We start from the raw sequence: 17,285 nt of genomic DNA on the forward strand, positions 1-17,285 counted from the left end.
TTGTCATTCTTAACCAAAAAAACCCCAACCCTTAGCCTGTCATAATCAGCTGTAGGTCTGCCAGTAGAATTTGCTCAAAGGCTGTGACCTCTTAATTTCTGTCCTGTACCCAACTTTTCTAGCGCTGTAAGGACTGTAACTAGAGTGATCATGAGGAAGTCATGTGTTTCCTACTCAGTTTATGGCTGATAAGAACTGGTATAAATTTACACTGTCAACTTCTCTAAAGCAGACTGGGTTCCTGTAAATGCAGCCCTGGACTTACATGTATAATACAGTTAAGGAAACAAGCCAACAGAAGAAATTCTGCTCTGTATGACTTTATTCACAGAGGTAGTTAAAACAGCAGTTTCACTCACTCAAGCTTGCTAAAAAATAACAAGTTGATAGACCACATTTGGAAGTTACATTAACAAATCCCAGGAACAGAATGGGCAAGGTGACAGTAGAGAAATACATGGACTTGAGCGTCCTTAAAACCCTACATAGATGATAGCACTTTTTCTTCTCTGCCCTGCCTGCCACTGTTCCCAATAGCAGAATGCCGGCTGGTTTAACATTTGCATATTGCTAAAGATGGCAGAAAGACTGAAGACATACTCAGAGGGGAAAGCTGTCACACTAAAAGCCTGTTTAATTCTTTGGGAACTTAAGACCACACGGATTTTTAGATGACTTCTGCTGTTTAGGCATTTTTGTAGGCATTGCAGTTTAACAAAAACCTGAATTACATTTCCATTTTAGAAGCGAAGAATTTTGGCAAAGACTTAGTTATGATGGCACATGTGCATGGAGAATCTATTGTCTTGATTTAAAAAATCTAAACATGTTTGTCAACAGAATGTTGGGGAGGAGGTGAAATTTGGTAACGTAAGAGCCTCAGGTAACATAACCACCTGTCCAGGTTAGCTTCTGTTGCTGTGAGTTAGCCCCCAGAGCAGGCTACTGCTGGTGGCTTTGGAACCACATGCCACAGGAGTTTATTTTTAAGTGGTTCTGAAAAACAATTCAGAACAACCCAAAACACTGAGGAACTGATATCGCTCTCTACAACTACCTGAAAGGAGGTTGTAGCGAGGTGGGTGTTGGTCTCTTCTTCCAAGTAACAAGTGATAGGATGAGAGGAAATGGCCTCAAGCTGCGCCAGGGGAGGAAAAATTTCTTCACGGAAAGGGTAATGGTTTAGTGGGCATGGGGGTGTTGGGTTGATGGTTGGACTGATGATCTTAGAGGTCCTTTCCAGTCTTAATGATTCCTAGTTTTTACTTTCATTAAAAACTAATCCAGCCACCAAGCCAGGAAACATGAAATTGCTACTCTACCCTTAATTGGCTTGGTGGTGGACTTGGTAGTGTTAGGTTAATGGTTGGACTGGATGATCTTAAAGGTCTTTTCCAACCCAAACGATGCTCTGATTCTAGGATGACAAGTTGTTTGCAATGAGTTAGATTTAAACCATAGACAACAGCATATGGTACCTCATTCAGGAGTTAAATTTACACTTAGTGTAAAGAGAGACTGCTTGAAAAGAACAATTAAAAAATAAACTTTTATCAATAATTCTCTAGTCTGTTCCACAGTTGTTTTTAAAAATAAATGCAGTGAGAACTCAGGATTAAAGTCAAAGTGCAACTATTACATTGTTTGCATGGTTGTTCCTGAAAGATACGAATTCCTCCCCACAGTTAAAAATGTGGTATTTTAGTAAAACCTGAGATCACATATATATCGAGGGCAAACTCTTAGAGCTCATGATAAAGAGAAACACTGAATTTCATTCCTCTTCTACCCCTTCCTTCTACCCTTAGTTTTGTCTGGTCCGTTCTTTGTCTACTTACAATCCTGGAGAACTAAACCTCAGGAGGCAGAAGGCTTTTACAGTCCCTCCTAGGAACACTTCCTTTTCAGTATTTCATGGAAGGAACAATAAAGTTACACAGGCTGCGAATTTCTAGTTCCGACAGTAAGATATTTCTGAAGAAAAATGCATGAAGTAGCATAGCTGCAGATAGTAATCAGCACTAAAGAAAAATAATTTGGGGTTTAATAAACCAATTTTGGTATTTATTTTCATGATGTCATCAGTTATACCTGTTTTCAGGAGAGTTTTTTCTCATTGAGTATGCTTTCACCTGCTGCTAGCTTCTTATATAAACAGTGCAGTTTATCTGGCTGAGGCACTTCAGCATCAGGAGTCAAGGGAATTTCGAAGTCAGAGGAGCTCTGGGAGTCCCTCCTCAGTTCTAGATCAGGAGTCCTGGAGTTGTCACTTATTTCCACCAGCACATCTGGAACCTGAGCAGTGCCAGCTTCTGTGTCTTTCTGACAGTCTTTGCTTTTCACATCACAGGCAATGTCATAGGCACGGGATCTACTCTGACCCGCTGGCTTCCACCTACTGTTGTCAGGCTGACTGTCTTTGGCGGCCTCCTGCAATACAGAAACAACTGCTCTGCTCCCACCTTTGCCCAAGCAGCCATAGTCCAAGGCGTTTCTCTCTTGGGAGGTAATGAGCACCGTGTCCATTTGGCTATCCCAGCCCTGGCTACCCTGCTCCGATATGTGTGTCGACTGGGAAGAATTTTGGGAGGAGATGTGTGTTGAGTCGCTTACTCCATCCGAATCACTGAAGAGTGACTGGGACCCACCAGCGTCTGCTGAAGATGGGAAGGCATCCTCATTTTCAGAGCTTTCTTCTAGCTTGTTACACTTAAAAAATGCATCCCAGCGAGGGACATCGGCATTAGACTCCTGTTGGTCACTAGTTACTCCATTGAAATTTGATGTGGAAGTAGCATCTGGCTCATGGGAAAGAACTTGAACTATACTTATTTCAGATTCTTCTTCTTCGTCATCTTCATCATCATCATCATCATTTGATTCCTCACAGTCCATGAAGTCTACCTTGGGGGAGGTGTCAGTTGTGGTCGCTTTGTAACTTTCTGTGCTCTTACTAATGTTTCCTTCAGCATTTTCAGATTGTCCTGTGCTGGAGGGCCTGCTCTCTTCTCTCTGCTGTTTTGGAATCTTAGGCCTTGCAGAAGTTAATTCTGAGTCAAAGAGATCATCTTCATCTGTCAAGAAAAGAGCAGAAAAGGAGAACACTAAGAAAAGTTCAGATCTCTGAGAAAATTCTGTTGAGAGCAAAGTTATAATAAAAATTCATTAGTATGAAGAGAAGAAAAAGTTCTTTAACCCAGATGGAGACTTAGCAGGGCATTACCAACAGCGTTTGCCTTGTCTAGCGCAGTGCCTCACAAGGAAAGCTGCTAGTTGTCGTCCTCCATAGAAGCTACCGCAGATCAGATGTAGCCCTGCTAGATGCATACTTACACCTCCGACGTGTTTTGCCAGGACTACATCACCCTTGCATACCTGGCACTTCAGAAACAGCCAAAGAGAATGTAGCAAGCCCAAAGTTGTCTTCTGGTTCCCAGGTGGCTTTCCAGAGGCTATGTACAGCATTTGTTTACCATCATAAATTAAAAAAAAAGCTCCTAGGTGCTAAAAAGCCAGCAGCGTGAGATAACCAAGAGGAGCAATTCCACTCATACACCACTCTGTCCTCCACAACACAGGAGAGAATACAAGTAAAGTTCCATTAGAAACGGCTTTACTGGGGATGGTCGAGGACTGTGGAACGGAACTCTTCCAGAACCTTAAAGGGCTGTTAAGCATTAAGTACGTTTCAAGATCACAAACAAGTACGCTTTTACACAATTGGTGCTCTTTCACCCTCCTAAGTTCACTTAATTTATATTTCGCCTTTCTAACCGTTGCTTTGAACACAGACTGTGGTGAACACCATGGCTTTTGGCACCTCTGCGTAGTCTCAGACTTGCATTTAAGGCACAGTAGCACCAGCAGTACCTTTACCTGTATCGGGTAAGTCTCTCTTGTGGACTCTCTTCAGTGTTCCTAAGGGCTTGTACTTGGGTTCCATGTTTCTCCTGTACGACCTGCATAATGGCTTTAATCTGAGGTGAAGGAGAAAAGCAATTAATATTTAGAACTCGGCAGAAAATTTCAGGAGCTTTTAATTTGATCTAAGTACACTGCTTCGTGGCTTTCACAGGCGCTGCAGCAAAAGTGTTAGAGCAAAGGCAGCAATAGCTAGGGAAAAGTTCTTAATTCATTGGTAAGCTTAGGCAGCTGAAAGGTAGAAATCTCATTTCTATATATTTACCTTAAAGCATGCACACCATTTGGAAACTATCTTTTAGTCCCTTGCTTAGAGAAGACAAGATGACAGGGTTCAAAATCTGACTGCAATTTTATTCAGTAATTGTATCTCCTTTCTTATTAAGGAGGAAAAGAAAAAGGAGCAAAGAAACGAGTCTTCATTTTTTTCAGACTGAGTGACACCACTACTCTTCTGCTCCCTAAGAGCACTTTCTAAGCTGCCAACATCTGTAACAGCACAGGAGCACAGGCCTCTGCGATGCTGTACAGAGGGTAGGAGTTCAAGTCCCCAGAGAAATCCTCTTTAAAAGAAGTAGCGATGACAAACATCACAGAATGAAGTGAGATGAATGTGTATTCAGATTCCACCCAAAGAGAGTTTAACAGCAGAAAAGCCTCTATACATAGATGTAAGTAGTGTGTGGAATACAAATGCTCACTTAGCACAACATACAAGTGTTCTTCAGAAAGCTGAAGTTTGCAGGACTGAATATATAAAAAAAAAAAAATTAAATCTGAATTATTGGACAAGTAAAGCAGAAGCAGTGGCCTGCTTGTGAGGGTGGGATTCAGGAGGGGAGGTGTCCTTACAGGAACAGGGATCAGAGCACCTCTGTTCAGCAGCCGCTTGTCACTTACATTTCCATAACTTTGTCTTCTGTCCCACCCACTGGCAGTACATTGGGATATACATTCACAGGACAGATATAGCTTAGGAAATCCTTAATCTAAATTGAAGAAAAGAAGCAGCAGTTTGACAAGTTACATCAACAGTTAATAATTTCATTTAATGGCAGCACTGATCCAAGCACACGCACAATACGTACTACCAGTTGTCAGTGTAAAGAGCGGTATGACCCGTGAGCCAGACTCTTATCAAAGCGGACAGCTCCATAACAAGAAAACAGGTCTGAAGGGGTGCTGAGAACGCCACCTCACCTAACCACCTCCCTGCAATTATCAACTACTACGCAGAGCACTGCTACCTCTGAAAGAAAAGGCTAAACAAGCCTGTTCCTAGGGAATGTGATCCAGCGCTTCATTGTTCTTACTGCTGTAGATCTTTTCAGACCTGCATTTTTCTTACTGGACTTCAAGTCTCTAGTTGTGCAGATCAGAGTATTCCCTTCCTCAAAGACTTATTCTAAAGTTTCCCTTCAGTCCACTATAAAAGCCCATATGACAAAACACATCACTGTTTCCAGGCCTTATTCTGTTGTCTTCTAGATCTCTGCTCTCCAGACAGTCAATTTCTTGAAGAATTGTGTCCAGTTTGGGGCACACCACTCCAGCTGAGCCTTTATCAGTGCTGAGTGCTGAAAACACTTCCAAGTTTGCAGATTACACTCCTATCTATACAGACCAGTAGGACCCATCTATTTTTGCATGTGGAGGTATGAGTCTGTTACAGTACCCTACCCCCCATATTCTGCCAGTGAAACTGCCATGTTGTATGTACTATGCTAGTACCTCCATTTAAAATTCTGCATGGCAGAGCAAATTAAAACTTAACCACCATCTTAAAAGCAGGACAGCCTTCCTAGGGCTCTGAAAAATCTCCATTTTGTATCTGCAGGGCTTTGTGACAGGTTAATTGTCATCACTGATCCAGTTTCAGTTCAGTTTCTTAGGATAGAGAATATTTTAAGAACTGGATTAAGTCATATTAAATGGAAGTGTGTGATTCTGGAGAGGATGCTGCCATGACCGATTTCTTTTTAGTCTTTAATGCAGAAAGAGGAGTAACAGTGGCAGCTACAATGTGAAAAAATTCTGTTTACATGTGTGGGCAGGGAAAAGGCGGCAAACCCACCCAAAACTGAGTCACAGCAGATAATGCATTGAAAACCGAAATTCCAAGCTTTAAGCATTGCATAGTTACACATTAATCTAAAATAGAAAGGCAGTCAAAACAGTCATAGCAGTGACCAATACTTTGAGAAGAGAGAACAAAAAAGAAAAAAAGAGGCTTGTAATCCTGCCCTCCCTTGACATGTTCTTCTGCAGCTATATTAAAAGACTTCTCTGTCTTCAGCATCCAGAACTTCCTATCCCCTTATGTCTTATTACTGAAGAGATTTTTTTATTGTGACATGTCATCCACTCCAAAATAATCAAAACTACTTTTTTTTTTAATCGATGTATACTCAGTACTACAAGTATACAAACCTCGCTGTATGAAGAGTGGAAAGAAAAACAAGCTCTGTATGTTCTCTCCCCAGTCCTAAAAGAGAGAAAAAAAAAAAAAAAAAAAAGTGACACAAAAATTAGGTAACTGCTCTTCATCCTCAGTCAACAGGCAAGCATAACGTACTCTTTTAAAAAGTCCATTTTGAGATTCAGTTATACAAGCACGTCAGGCAAGATATGCACCTGAAACAACAGGTTTCTGCATGGCCCAAATGCTCACCTCACTATTACGTTAGTTTTCTTGATCCTTTCTCCAAACCACATAGTGGAGGGCTTGATGCTGATTATGTGCAAGGGAGTTCCATTTTGGGAAGTCATCCCACAGGGCAGTCTGTTCCCTCGAAAGCAGTCATCATCCTGTCAAATGCAGCATAAACTGAGGTGCAATCCTGACCTTTTCTTCTTTCCCCCCGAAATTGAACAACATGGTATCTAGCCAGACCAAGTTTTCATCTCAGTTCCAACTCCTTTGAAACACCCTGTGCTGTTGCATCTTGCTTCTACAGTGCAGCTGACAAAGCAAATCAATCACAGAGACCAATGCACCAGCGTGCCGTCTCCAGTTCTACCTGCACTCCTCCAAGTTGGAGCCTTCACCTTGATCGACGTCCTGGAAAGGGCAGGCCATACGCTACAAGCACACAGCGCGTGGCTGCAGCAGACACCATACGAGCTGCTTTTGATGTATTTAAATGGGTAATACCTGAATGATCTAATCTGCTGCTTGTCTTACTTCATTTAAAAATACAATTTTCAAGTTTCAAATACAATTAAAATATTTCTAGCATCAGCTAATATATTTGTTCCTTTTCTTTGTTTTTAAAAAAAACTTCAACCCAGTAACTAAAGTTGTCACTCTCCTTTGTGTTAAGCCACCATTTGGCCCAAGTCTTCCTTAGCACAATAGGACCAAAACATTAGCACCTATAAGCAGTCTTTCACAGCAAAGTTAGGAGAAGCTTTGCAAAATGATACACACCCGAGGATGTCGACAGGCATGAATCTGAGTGCCTCGATCTGTAGTAACATGGTAGAGGATTTCTGGCATTTTTCTGAACATATCAAGTTTGTTCACGTGTACCTAGAGAAAGGCAGAGTTTACTCTTAATTAGCTCAAGGTGTTTGCCAAACTGCAGCTGGAGCAACTATACAGATGTGGTTCTACTCACAACAAATGCTGGCAGGCATTTAAACAATTACCACCCACTAATACTGTCCAAGCAGAGAAGTGATAGCAAAAAGTAACGTGGACATCTAGAACAAGCGGAACGTACGTCCTATGCTGAAGAGGGATGAATATTCATCAAAGAAAGTCAGAATATATCTGCTAACTATTAATGTCATATGTAAATGAGAAGGCTTTTATCATTTGCAAGGTAAAAGGGAGAAAGGTAAACACTGAGCTTGAAAACGGGGTACTAACTTCTCCCTGGAGAGCCCAGATGTTCCAGTTAACTCATTCTGGGCACAACTGTAGCTTTTTAAGTGTAGTTAATGAAAGCATGCACATACAGCAGTCCTCTCAACAGCCATTTCCAGCTTGGTGACCAGCCACAATCGTTCCTGAGGATCTATTCTAAAGCAACAATTACAGAAACTTTACCTTGATTCCAAGTTCCTCACTGAGGTTTATGAATAAATATTCATATCCGTAGGCAGCTTTGCAATTCAGCCACACAACGTGATAGCGAGTCAGTGAGGTCCAGCTTCGCACTAACTCCAAGATCCCATTCAAACACTCCTCCTGAAAAGTTTAGAAAATGTTGTGAATCATCTTCGAAGATACTTCCAAAGTGCTGTGATTTGGTAACGCAAAATGGCATTGCCTTGCAAGACTTACCTACCAGAGAGGTGGTTAATTAATTACCAGCTTTAAAGGACCTTTCCTCTCACAGCTTATTTAGACTTACCCGGCTTGGTATATGATAAAATCTGGGATCACAAAAAGTGGTGTCCAAATACACACTCTGGATGTCTTTTACTCTGAAAGAGAGATGTGATATCAGAGTGAGCAGTGCATCACACTGCTAAGATACACCACTTCCTCTCTCTTCAAAAGGAGGCAATTCTTCCTCTTTATTACAAAGAGCAAGTCAAAATGGGCTTGTAACTGCAGTATTGCCTGACTGCAAATAAATTTAATCCAGAATAAAAAATGAGGAAAAAAAAAAAAAAAGAGTACTTTATTCCTGAATTGTTCATGCCTGTGTGATCTTTCATTCTTTCTAAATCTCATGAATAGCTGAAGCCTCACCTGGTCCCTGAATGCAAAAGCTCCATTCTGGCTGCTTCTCCTTTTGCAAGCCTGAAATCCCCTGTATACAGCACAGTGCCATTTTCACCTTCAAACAAAAACCTACAAACAGAAACACTTTGGTCAAAATCAACAATATAAAGCATTAAATGCCAGATGTTGATTTGTTACCTTGCATACAGCAGTCTATGTGACTAATGTATGATGTAATAGAAATACTGGGCTCAATTTGGTGCCAGAGTAATTTCAGATAAACCCAGTAATTCAGACTCAGTATGTCTGAAAAATAACCTGTGCCTAGGCTGGTCAGAGTTGAAGACGAAAGCCTCACAGATTCTGTGAGGGTAGCCCAGCTGTCTGTTGCAGCCAAAGGAATCTATTGGGCATCATACCAGGAAGCTGGGCACCTTCTTTTTAATGTCATACTTAAGAAATGGAGGATTTATTTTAAATCCCAGTTTTGTATGTCATTTTTAAGTACAGTTGAAATCAAGAAAGTTGTTATTCATAGGCCTGGGGAAAAGTAATCTGCCCCACCAAGGTAACAACTTCTATCTGGACAGATTCCAGATAGTACAGCGGTTTTCCAACCACTTACCAAAGCTGGTAGGCCCTGCCACAACATTATCTCCAAGTAAGAATTTTCAATTCACTAGCTTTTTCTAGTTAGAAAAAAACCAGTACTTAGTGAGAACTCTATAGGACAAATTTCTCAGCAGAGACATTTAGAGTATTGAAAGGACGTACATGACTGATCCTGGACAGTGACCAGCTGGTAGAAGTGTCACCTCTATATCTTCTTTCTGGAAGAGATGGTTAGCATTATTTTCACACTGTAATAAGTACTACCAGTACTTTCACTGACAGTGGAAGCAACACGTCACTCCCCACAGCCTCTTGTGGCATTTAGCATTGCTTTTGAACAAAGAGAAAGTCTCTTCCCATTCCAACAAGCCCTGAAGAGCAATGACCATCCTGCCACGCCAGAAAAGGTGACTGAATATGGTACGGTGCTCATGAAAGCCACTCAGCCAGAAAACAATGCTACTTCCTTGGTTCCTGGTCAACAAGCATCATGGAAACATCTTGGAATACACTTTGCCTGGAGATGCTCTACCAGGCCTGTACCTGACCTTTAAGTCCTGCACTTAAAACTCGCTAAAATAAGCCAGGAAATATGAGGTGAAAAAAATCACAAGAGAAAAAGGTAAGTTGGAGATCACTAATACAATGGAAAAACATTACCAAAAAAATGCTATGATAATAAGAACGAAGTGATGTGGCTACACATCCTGGAGAGAGGAAGGGGAACATATATTTTAAAAATAGCTTCTCCACTTCGGATGTTACAGGTAAGAACCATTTCCCATGCTCATTTAAACAGTATTACTGCCCATTACAAATATATTGGGGTTTTTTTTTGTTTGTTTTTTTTTTTTTTTTTACTTACTTCACCAGATGTTTCATCCACTAAAGAAATCTGAGTTGGAGTTTCAACTTCCAATGCAACCTTTAACAAAATTAATAAATGCATTACAGGATTTACTGAATATTTTGTTTCATGTTTATAGCTAAGCATTCATTACATAGACATCTTTAGCACTGACTGCAGCTAATGCTACGCCTGGAAAATTAAGCCCATTTTCACATAGTAAGCCATTTCCATTTCCAGCAGAAAAAATAAGTTTTCTCAAATTTGTCTAAAAATGAAATGGAGATACCCCAATCAAAGTGTGCATGCCTAAAGAAGTTAGAACATGTTTGACTTCTAACAGCAGCAGCTCCCGTTTCTCTAGCTGGATCTTATGCCTTATTTTTGGATGACTGCAAAGCCCAAGACATCCCAGTTCCAGAGCACACCAGTGGACCTTGCTCAGACAGGTCTCTGTGCTGCAGCACAACTTCTCCTCACTGCTCCCTATTACCAGAAGCAGAGCCCACAAATCACATGCAGTAGGTACTTCTGTTTGTGTAGGGGTGATTAATCTATAGACTGCATTAATCCCCTATTTTGCCATATCCTCGAATTAAAAAAAAAAAAAGCAACAACAACAAAAAAAACCTAGTCCTGCAACATACATGCTCTGTGTCTGCCTGCAAGGTTAGCCCTGCATCCTCTCCCATCCTCCTGTTTTGGTTTTTTTTTTCCTTTGTTTCAGACAATATTTGTATATAATTCTCCTGCCCAAAAAAGCCAAAGTGAAAGGAAAGTCTCCTGTCATTATCCTCCTTAGGTATAACCTCCAGCTGCTCAGCTGAGCAGTCTCCTCAGCACCTTGGGTTTCACTGCACTAGATGGATTCACAAGACACCGCAGCACAAATTTCTGGGCAGCTCCACAAGATCTATTCAACTGGTACTCGCACAAAGATGGTAACATTTGGCTTCTCCACCAGAAACCACATCACCAATCAAACTTGGAGCTTGCTCCAAAACACAGATATGTGTGTCAAAAAGTATTTTATACTAAGAATTCAAACCACTAGCAAGGGTTGATTTTTTTTAAACATCGATACTAATTTTATCACATACAATTTCTGAAGCTGAATAAACTCAAGAGGCTGATCGAAATTCTGCATACTGAATATTTCTCAGTAATTCTCAAATTTCCTACTGCAGTGAAACAATTGTCACGTTCTAGATCTAAACTGCCTGAAGAATTCTTTCTTCACTGAGAGCCACAAGTTTAGCTTCATAAGAATAAATGATAACATCTCCAGCAGAGTTCTCATCTTTGATAGTTTAAATGTTAAAGCCAGCAACAGATTCAAAGAGCCTCTCATGCCATATGTACAAACAAAGGTCAGACTGGAAATCATAAAAACATCTGTCTGGAAGCTGACATCATGATAATCAGCTGTTAATTCATTTCCAGTCACGCTACAAGTAGAAATCTTATTTATTGTGAGACAAAGCTTGTGAACAAGACATCAAACAGCTACTATCTGATTTAGGGCCTGTGCAGCTCATGCCTTTACCAGCAGTCACTCCTGGGAGCAGCAGCTGCAAACATCTATGTATTTTTTTAATTGTGTTGATTTGTGTTAATTGTGCTTCATCTTAGACTGTACCATGGGTACCTCTGGCATCTCTTCCCAGACTAAGATTTTTCTCAAACAGGGATGTCAGGACCAGCACTGCCTACTTTCCTTTCCCTGTTCATACAAACTCCTAATAGTGTACAGGTATCTCTCCACAAGAGACCTCTTCTTCTAGATTAAACTCAAGGGATACTGGAAGCAAATGGACACAAGCTTAAAAACAAAAATAAGAAAACCCAACCAACACCAACAAGAAAGCCACCACAAACCCACCCCATTTCATTTTTGCTAGTCCAAGAAGATTACAGGCTTAGAAAAATTGTCACCTATGCACACTGTGCTCCTTCACACATCAAACATGCCTAAAGGAAGTTCAGAGTCTGTTACAGAGCCCTGAATCATGCTGATGCTCCAAATCACTAAATCTTTCCATTTCTTGAGGCTTCATATAAAACTAGTTATCTTCTTGCTCGGCTTCACAATTGAACTAGGACCTTGAACAGAAAAGCCCCCTACTTCTCTTTTTTCTCTTACCCAGACTTACCTCCTAGGTCCCACTCGTATGAGTTTCTTTGGATATGGAGCTTAAGACCCACACTTAAAACCTATTTAAGGAAACTCTGAGCTGTAACTCCCCTAAGGAAAAAAGTTTCAGCTTGCCTGATGTCCTTCTTGACCTCCCACTTGACTAGAAAACTCTCCTGTCCTTGCTTGGGGGATACAGCAAAATCCTTACACTATGTGATAATGTAAGTACATGCAGTAAGGTGTGAAAAGAAACATGTTCGATTTCAAAGCCCGTATCTGCAAAGGGAAGGAAATACACAACTACAAGTCATACCCATACATGACCACTGATCACTTGAATTTTGGCTCCAAATAGTGGAAATCAAGTAAACTAATTAAGTTCTTCAGTGATTTTACATCACTAAAACATTTTCATGTTAGATAGTCCATTTTCCAAAAAGCAAAAGGAAACTAATATAACTAAAAGATTATACATATTCCAAGCAATATGAGACTTTACGTGAAGCAAAAGGGAAATGAAATAAGAACAGGAGCAAAGAGACATGAGCAAGGTAAGGAAACGAAGGAGCCATACAAATGATCAATGTACAGCTGGAAGACATTTAAAGCTGAAGTTGAGAGAAAAGGATAAATTTTGTGAAGGGAAAAATAAGATTAAACAGTAAACAACAATAAACCAATCCCACACAGCAAGCAGCAAGGAAGGGCATACTGAGGTAGGTACTTAAGCCCTGAAACAGTGTATCAACACCAATACCAATATTTAGACATTTTTGAGGAGGGGATGCTTCTTCCTCGCTAGGATCACTGCTTGGAAAGTGTTAATTTAAAAATAAACAAAAACTCACAATGTGATTCTCCCAAAACTTGTATTTCCAGCTAGTCAATAGCAATTCCTTAGTTACTGGCGAGCAGTATAATTTAACTTTCAAGCTGCGAGGAGACAAAAAACACAGATGAGTGGTTTCTTTTAAAGTAGAGCGAGGGAACAATCTAACGACACATCAGCACCTGGCACCCAGTACATCAAAACATGCGCTCAGACCCCTTTCTCATCTGAAGAGACCTGCAGGAGCAGTTTTGCCCCAACCTGAATTGGGATCAAGGTGTAATTACTCCACCTTGTTGAGCAGGCTTTTCTTCAACACAGCAGACCCAAAGACTTACCTATGTGTGCCCATGCCTGTGTGATTTTGTGCAGACATAAATAAAGTGTGTGGTACATAGTCATACGTATCTTTGCCCATTTCTACACCCCCCAAGGTCTGTTTCAGACATGCATGCTTTCCCTGGAACAAGTATTTGGGACAGTTAGCATTCAGCAGAACACAGAATACTTCCTATAAACTCTAGCTTTTGCACAGCACCCAGAGACCTGACAAGCAAAGAGAGATTCTCTGCGCACATCTGAGGAGATGCAGCATCTACTCTAATAAATTAAACAGTGCTTAGGAACTGGCCCACAACTTCTCTGGGCCCGTGCCCATGTTTGACCATTCTCATGGTGAAAAAGGTGTCCCTTGCCCTCATGTTATGCACCTCCAAGAAGAGTCTGGTTCCATCTTCTCTACCCTTATCTACAGTGATACACGGTTGTCTCCTCCTCTTAAGGCTGAAGACATCCAGCTCTCAGCCTCTCATGGATCACATGCTCCAGCCCCAGATCAGCTTGGTAGTCCTGCTCCAAAACACTGATGGGTTTTTTTGTCCAGGGGAGGCCAGGACTGGACTCAATACTCTAGACAAAGCCTTACAACTGCTGACCAGAGGGGAATAACTGTTTCCCTCAAATTGCTGGCTACCTGCTTGCTCATACACCTCTGAGCGCAGCTGGCCTCCTTCCAGCACAGGCACAAGTGCTGTCTCCACGCACTGACAGACTCCCAGGGAATAACAGCAACAAGGATGCTTATGAAGTTCATAAACCTTATGAAATTCAACAAAGCCAAGTGCATGTGAGTTGGGGCAATCCTCAGTATCAATACAGACTATGGGATGAGTGGATTGAGAGCAGCCCTGCCAAGAAGGACTTGGGGATACTGGTGGATGAAAAGCTGGACATGAGCTGACAATGTGCGCTTGCAGCCCAGAAAGCCAACCGTACCATGGGCTGCATCACAAGAAGCGTGGCCAGCAGGTTGAGGGAGGTGATTCTGCCCCTCTACTCCATGCTCCTGAGACTCCATGAGAAGTACTGTGTCCAGCTCTGGGGCCCCCAGCATAAAAAGGACATGGACCTGTTGGAGCTGGTCCAGAGGAGGCCACAGAAATGGCGAGAGGGATGGAACTCCTCTTGTGTAAGGAAAGGCTGAGAGAGTTGGGGTTGTTCAGCCTGGAGAAGAGAAGGCTCCAGGGAGACCTTATTGCAGCCCTTCAGTACTTCAAGGGGGCTTATAAGAAAGATGGGGACAAACTTTTGACCAGGGCCTGCAGTGACAGGACAAGGGGCAAGGGTTTTAAACTGAAAGAGGGTGGGTTTATATTGGACATAGGGAAGAAATTCTTTCCTGTGAGGGTGGCGAGACACTGGCACAGGCTGCCCAGAGGAGCTGTGGATGCCCCATCCCTGGCAGTGTTCAAGGCCAGGTTGGACGGGGCCCTGAGCAGCCTGGTCTGGTGGAAGGTGTCCCTGCCCATGGCAGGGGGTTGGGCCGGATGAGCTTTAAGGTCCCTTGCAACCCAAACCACTCGGGCTCTGTGCCTCTATGATCCATACAGTTTCCTTACCGTATTTTGCTCACGCTTTGCTCTGAACCAGCCGCCTCCTCCCCAGGCCTCCTGGCCCTGCGTGCTGCAGCGCGGGCCGGGCCGGGGCAGCAGCCGCTGAGGCCGGGCCGGGGCCGTACCGGGGGGCCCCTCCCGCCCCCCGCCCCCCCGGCAGCCCCGCCGCAGCCCGTACCTGCCCTCCAGCCTCCTCTTCAGGGCGGGCGCCCGCAGCCCCTTCATGTGATCTGGGGAGAGAGGGCACGGCCGTCACGGGGGGGGGGGGCGCGCGGGGGGGCGGTCGCCATGGGGACGGGGGCGGGGCTCACCCTTGTGGCAGTGCGAGAGGAAGTAGGCGCGCGCGCGCAGGTTGTCGCGGTCGAAGCGGTCGATGGACACGGCGGGGTACTCGCGCACGCGACCCCCGAACCGGCTCATGGCGGCGACTGGCGCGCCGCTTCCGCCACGCTCCCCCGCCGCCCCGCCTCCCCGGCCCCCAGCCAATCGCGAGGCGGCCCCGCCTCCTGCCGGCCTATCAGACGCGCGGCGGGAGGAGGCGGGAACGGCTTCTTCAGGAGGCCGTGGCGGGCGGTTGCCTGGCAACGCGGGCCGGCGGCGGCCGTTGGCGCTGTGCGGGGCGCCGTGAGGAGCGTCGCCATCGCGCCTCAGCGTTCGCTCCGCGCCGCCCGCCTTGGAAGAGGCAGCCCTTTGCGGCCCTCGCAGCGAGGTGGGTCGTCTGAGGGCTGGGCGGCCGGGCTGTGGCTGTGGCCGTGGGAGCGGGGCGGGATTACAGCGGTGACTCAGGCCAGGGCCTGAACACCTTGGCAAATACAAGATGATCTCATGTAAAGTCTGTTGAAGTCATTGGAAATCTCTTAGTGACTATTCTAGGACCCCAGATAGGTCCTGTGAATGCCAACTCGTGTTAATTGATCCAAGAAGCGCGGCCATCTCCTCCAGCCTCTCTGGCCCAGAGCCTCTCCTGCCCAGGGACCTGGGGCCTCTGCACAGGCTGAGGGATGCAGCTGCTGCTTTCCCACTTGCAGGCTCAACCAGTAACAAAGCTGAGCACATATTAAGACATGGCTGGTCACACAGGCTGCCACAGATGGAGCTGTTGCTACAGCACCTACATACAGGACTTGCATAAAACATAAATGCAGACAAGTCCCCTCCTTCCTCTTTGGCTGTTAGTGATAAACGTTCACTAGTGCAGGCACACACGCAGCACTCTCTAGGTTCACAAGCACACACACACATTTGCAGATCCCTGAGTGCCAGCACGGCCCCTCTGTCTGCACAGATCCCAGGCCCCCTTACCTGCTTCACGGATCCCCTACTTGCCCACTAGTCCAGCTTGATGCTCGCTAGCAAACACGCATTCACACACTCATCCCTCATGCACTCCATGTTCACAAGTCCCCTTGGGCGTACCAGCATGGACCCCCCTGCCTGCTTGATACCCTGGTGTGGACCCAAGGTCCCCCTACTCGCCAGCTAGTCCTGTAGTGGACACCACAGGCTAGGGGTGCCCACACCCCTGGTCTGACTCCAGTAGCTGGCACCAAATCCACTCACGCCCGTCCTCCCAGTAGCTGACACTCCAGGCACAAAGTCTGTAGGACCCTCCCTAGATCTGGAGAGCTGCGACCCCTCCCACTACTGATGCTGGGGCCCCCACTCGCTCCAGCAGCTGACACCGCAGGCTGCAGGACGCCCATATCCCCAGTCTGACTCCAGGAGCTGGCACCAGTTTTCTCTTACGCCCGCAGGTCTCACCAGTAGCTGGCTCTTAGTCCTTGCAGCACACATACACACAGGTTAGAAAGTGAGATTACACAGAGAGATAGTTAAGATTTAATAAGCAGATATAAGAAGGTAGGACAAGACTGTCATGATCAGGTGCAGGGCTCAGCCAGGCAAGTGTACTGACTAGCCCTGTTTTACACACAGATGACATCTTTATGCTCCTTTCTGTTTACTCCTGTCTTTGTTCCCCCCTGCTCCCCTTCCCCTGCACATGCCTCACGGGTTTGTACAGCTCTGTCGATTCCTGCACCCCTCCGAGTCTGGGGTCCCCCTGGTTTACAGTCTTACCAGTTGCAAAGTCCAGGCTGATATTCCTGGAAGTGGTGCCTGTAGTTTCTTGACAGCCCATCGATTAGTCTGAGGAGGTTTGTTTCTTGTCATGGTCTCTATGTTTGTTTTGTCGGGTCTGTGTCTTTGTATAGTTTCTGGTTTCCCCTTTTTCCCTTAGTTTCCCAACTGACAAGGTCCCAGATCAGATAACCTTGCTGGAATAAACATCCTCAGGATCCCACATGCCCTCATTAATTAGAGTGACTGACCAGGTTTGGTTCTCTTCACCACCTCCCTTATCATTTGCT

General features: G+C 44.3%; 1 protein-coding gene across 1 annotated transcript; it reads right to left on the reverse strand.

The window, feature by feature from the left end:
- Positions 1–2,047: 2,047 nt before the first annotated feature.
- On the reverse strand, positions 2,048–15,336 carry DCLRE1C (DNA cross-link repair 1C). The gene is given in 15 exon segments (XM_075719652.1): positions 2,048–2,117; positions 2,119–3,074; positions 3,877–3,977; positions 4,822–4,910; positions 6,352–6,406; positions 6,593–6,729; positions 7,352–7,453; positions 7,976–8,116; positions 8,283–8,355; positions 8,627–8,728; positions 9,374–9,429; positions 10,077–10,136; positions 13,044–13,128; positions 15,095–15,146; positions 15,228–15,336. Coding segments are annotated over 15 exon segments (2,154 nt in total). The 3' UTR covers positions 2,048–2,081.
- Between the last annotated feature and the right edge of the window lie 1,949 nt (positions 15,337–17,285).

The sequence above is a fragment of the Pelecanus crispus genome, chromosome 1 (genome assembly GCF_030463565.1).
Source record: "Pelecanus crispus isolate bPelCri1 chromosome 1, bPelCri1.pri, whole genome shotgun sequence".
NCBI classification, from domain to species: Eukaryota; Metazoa; Chordata; class Aves; order Pelecaniformes; family Pelecanidae; genus Pelecanus; species Pelecanus crispus.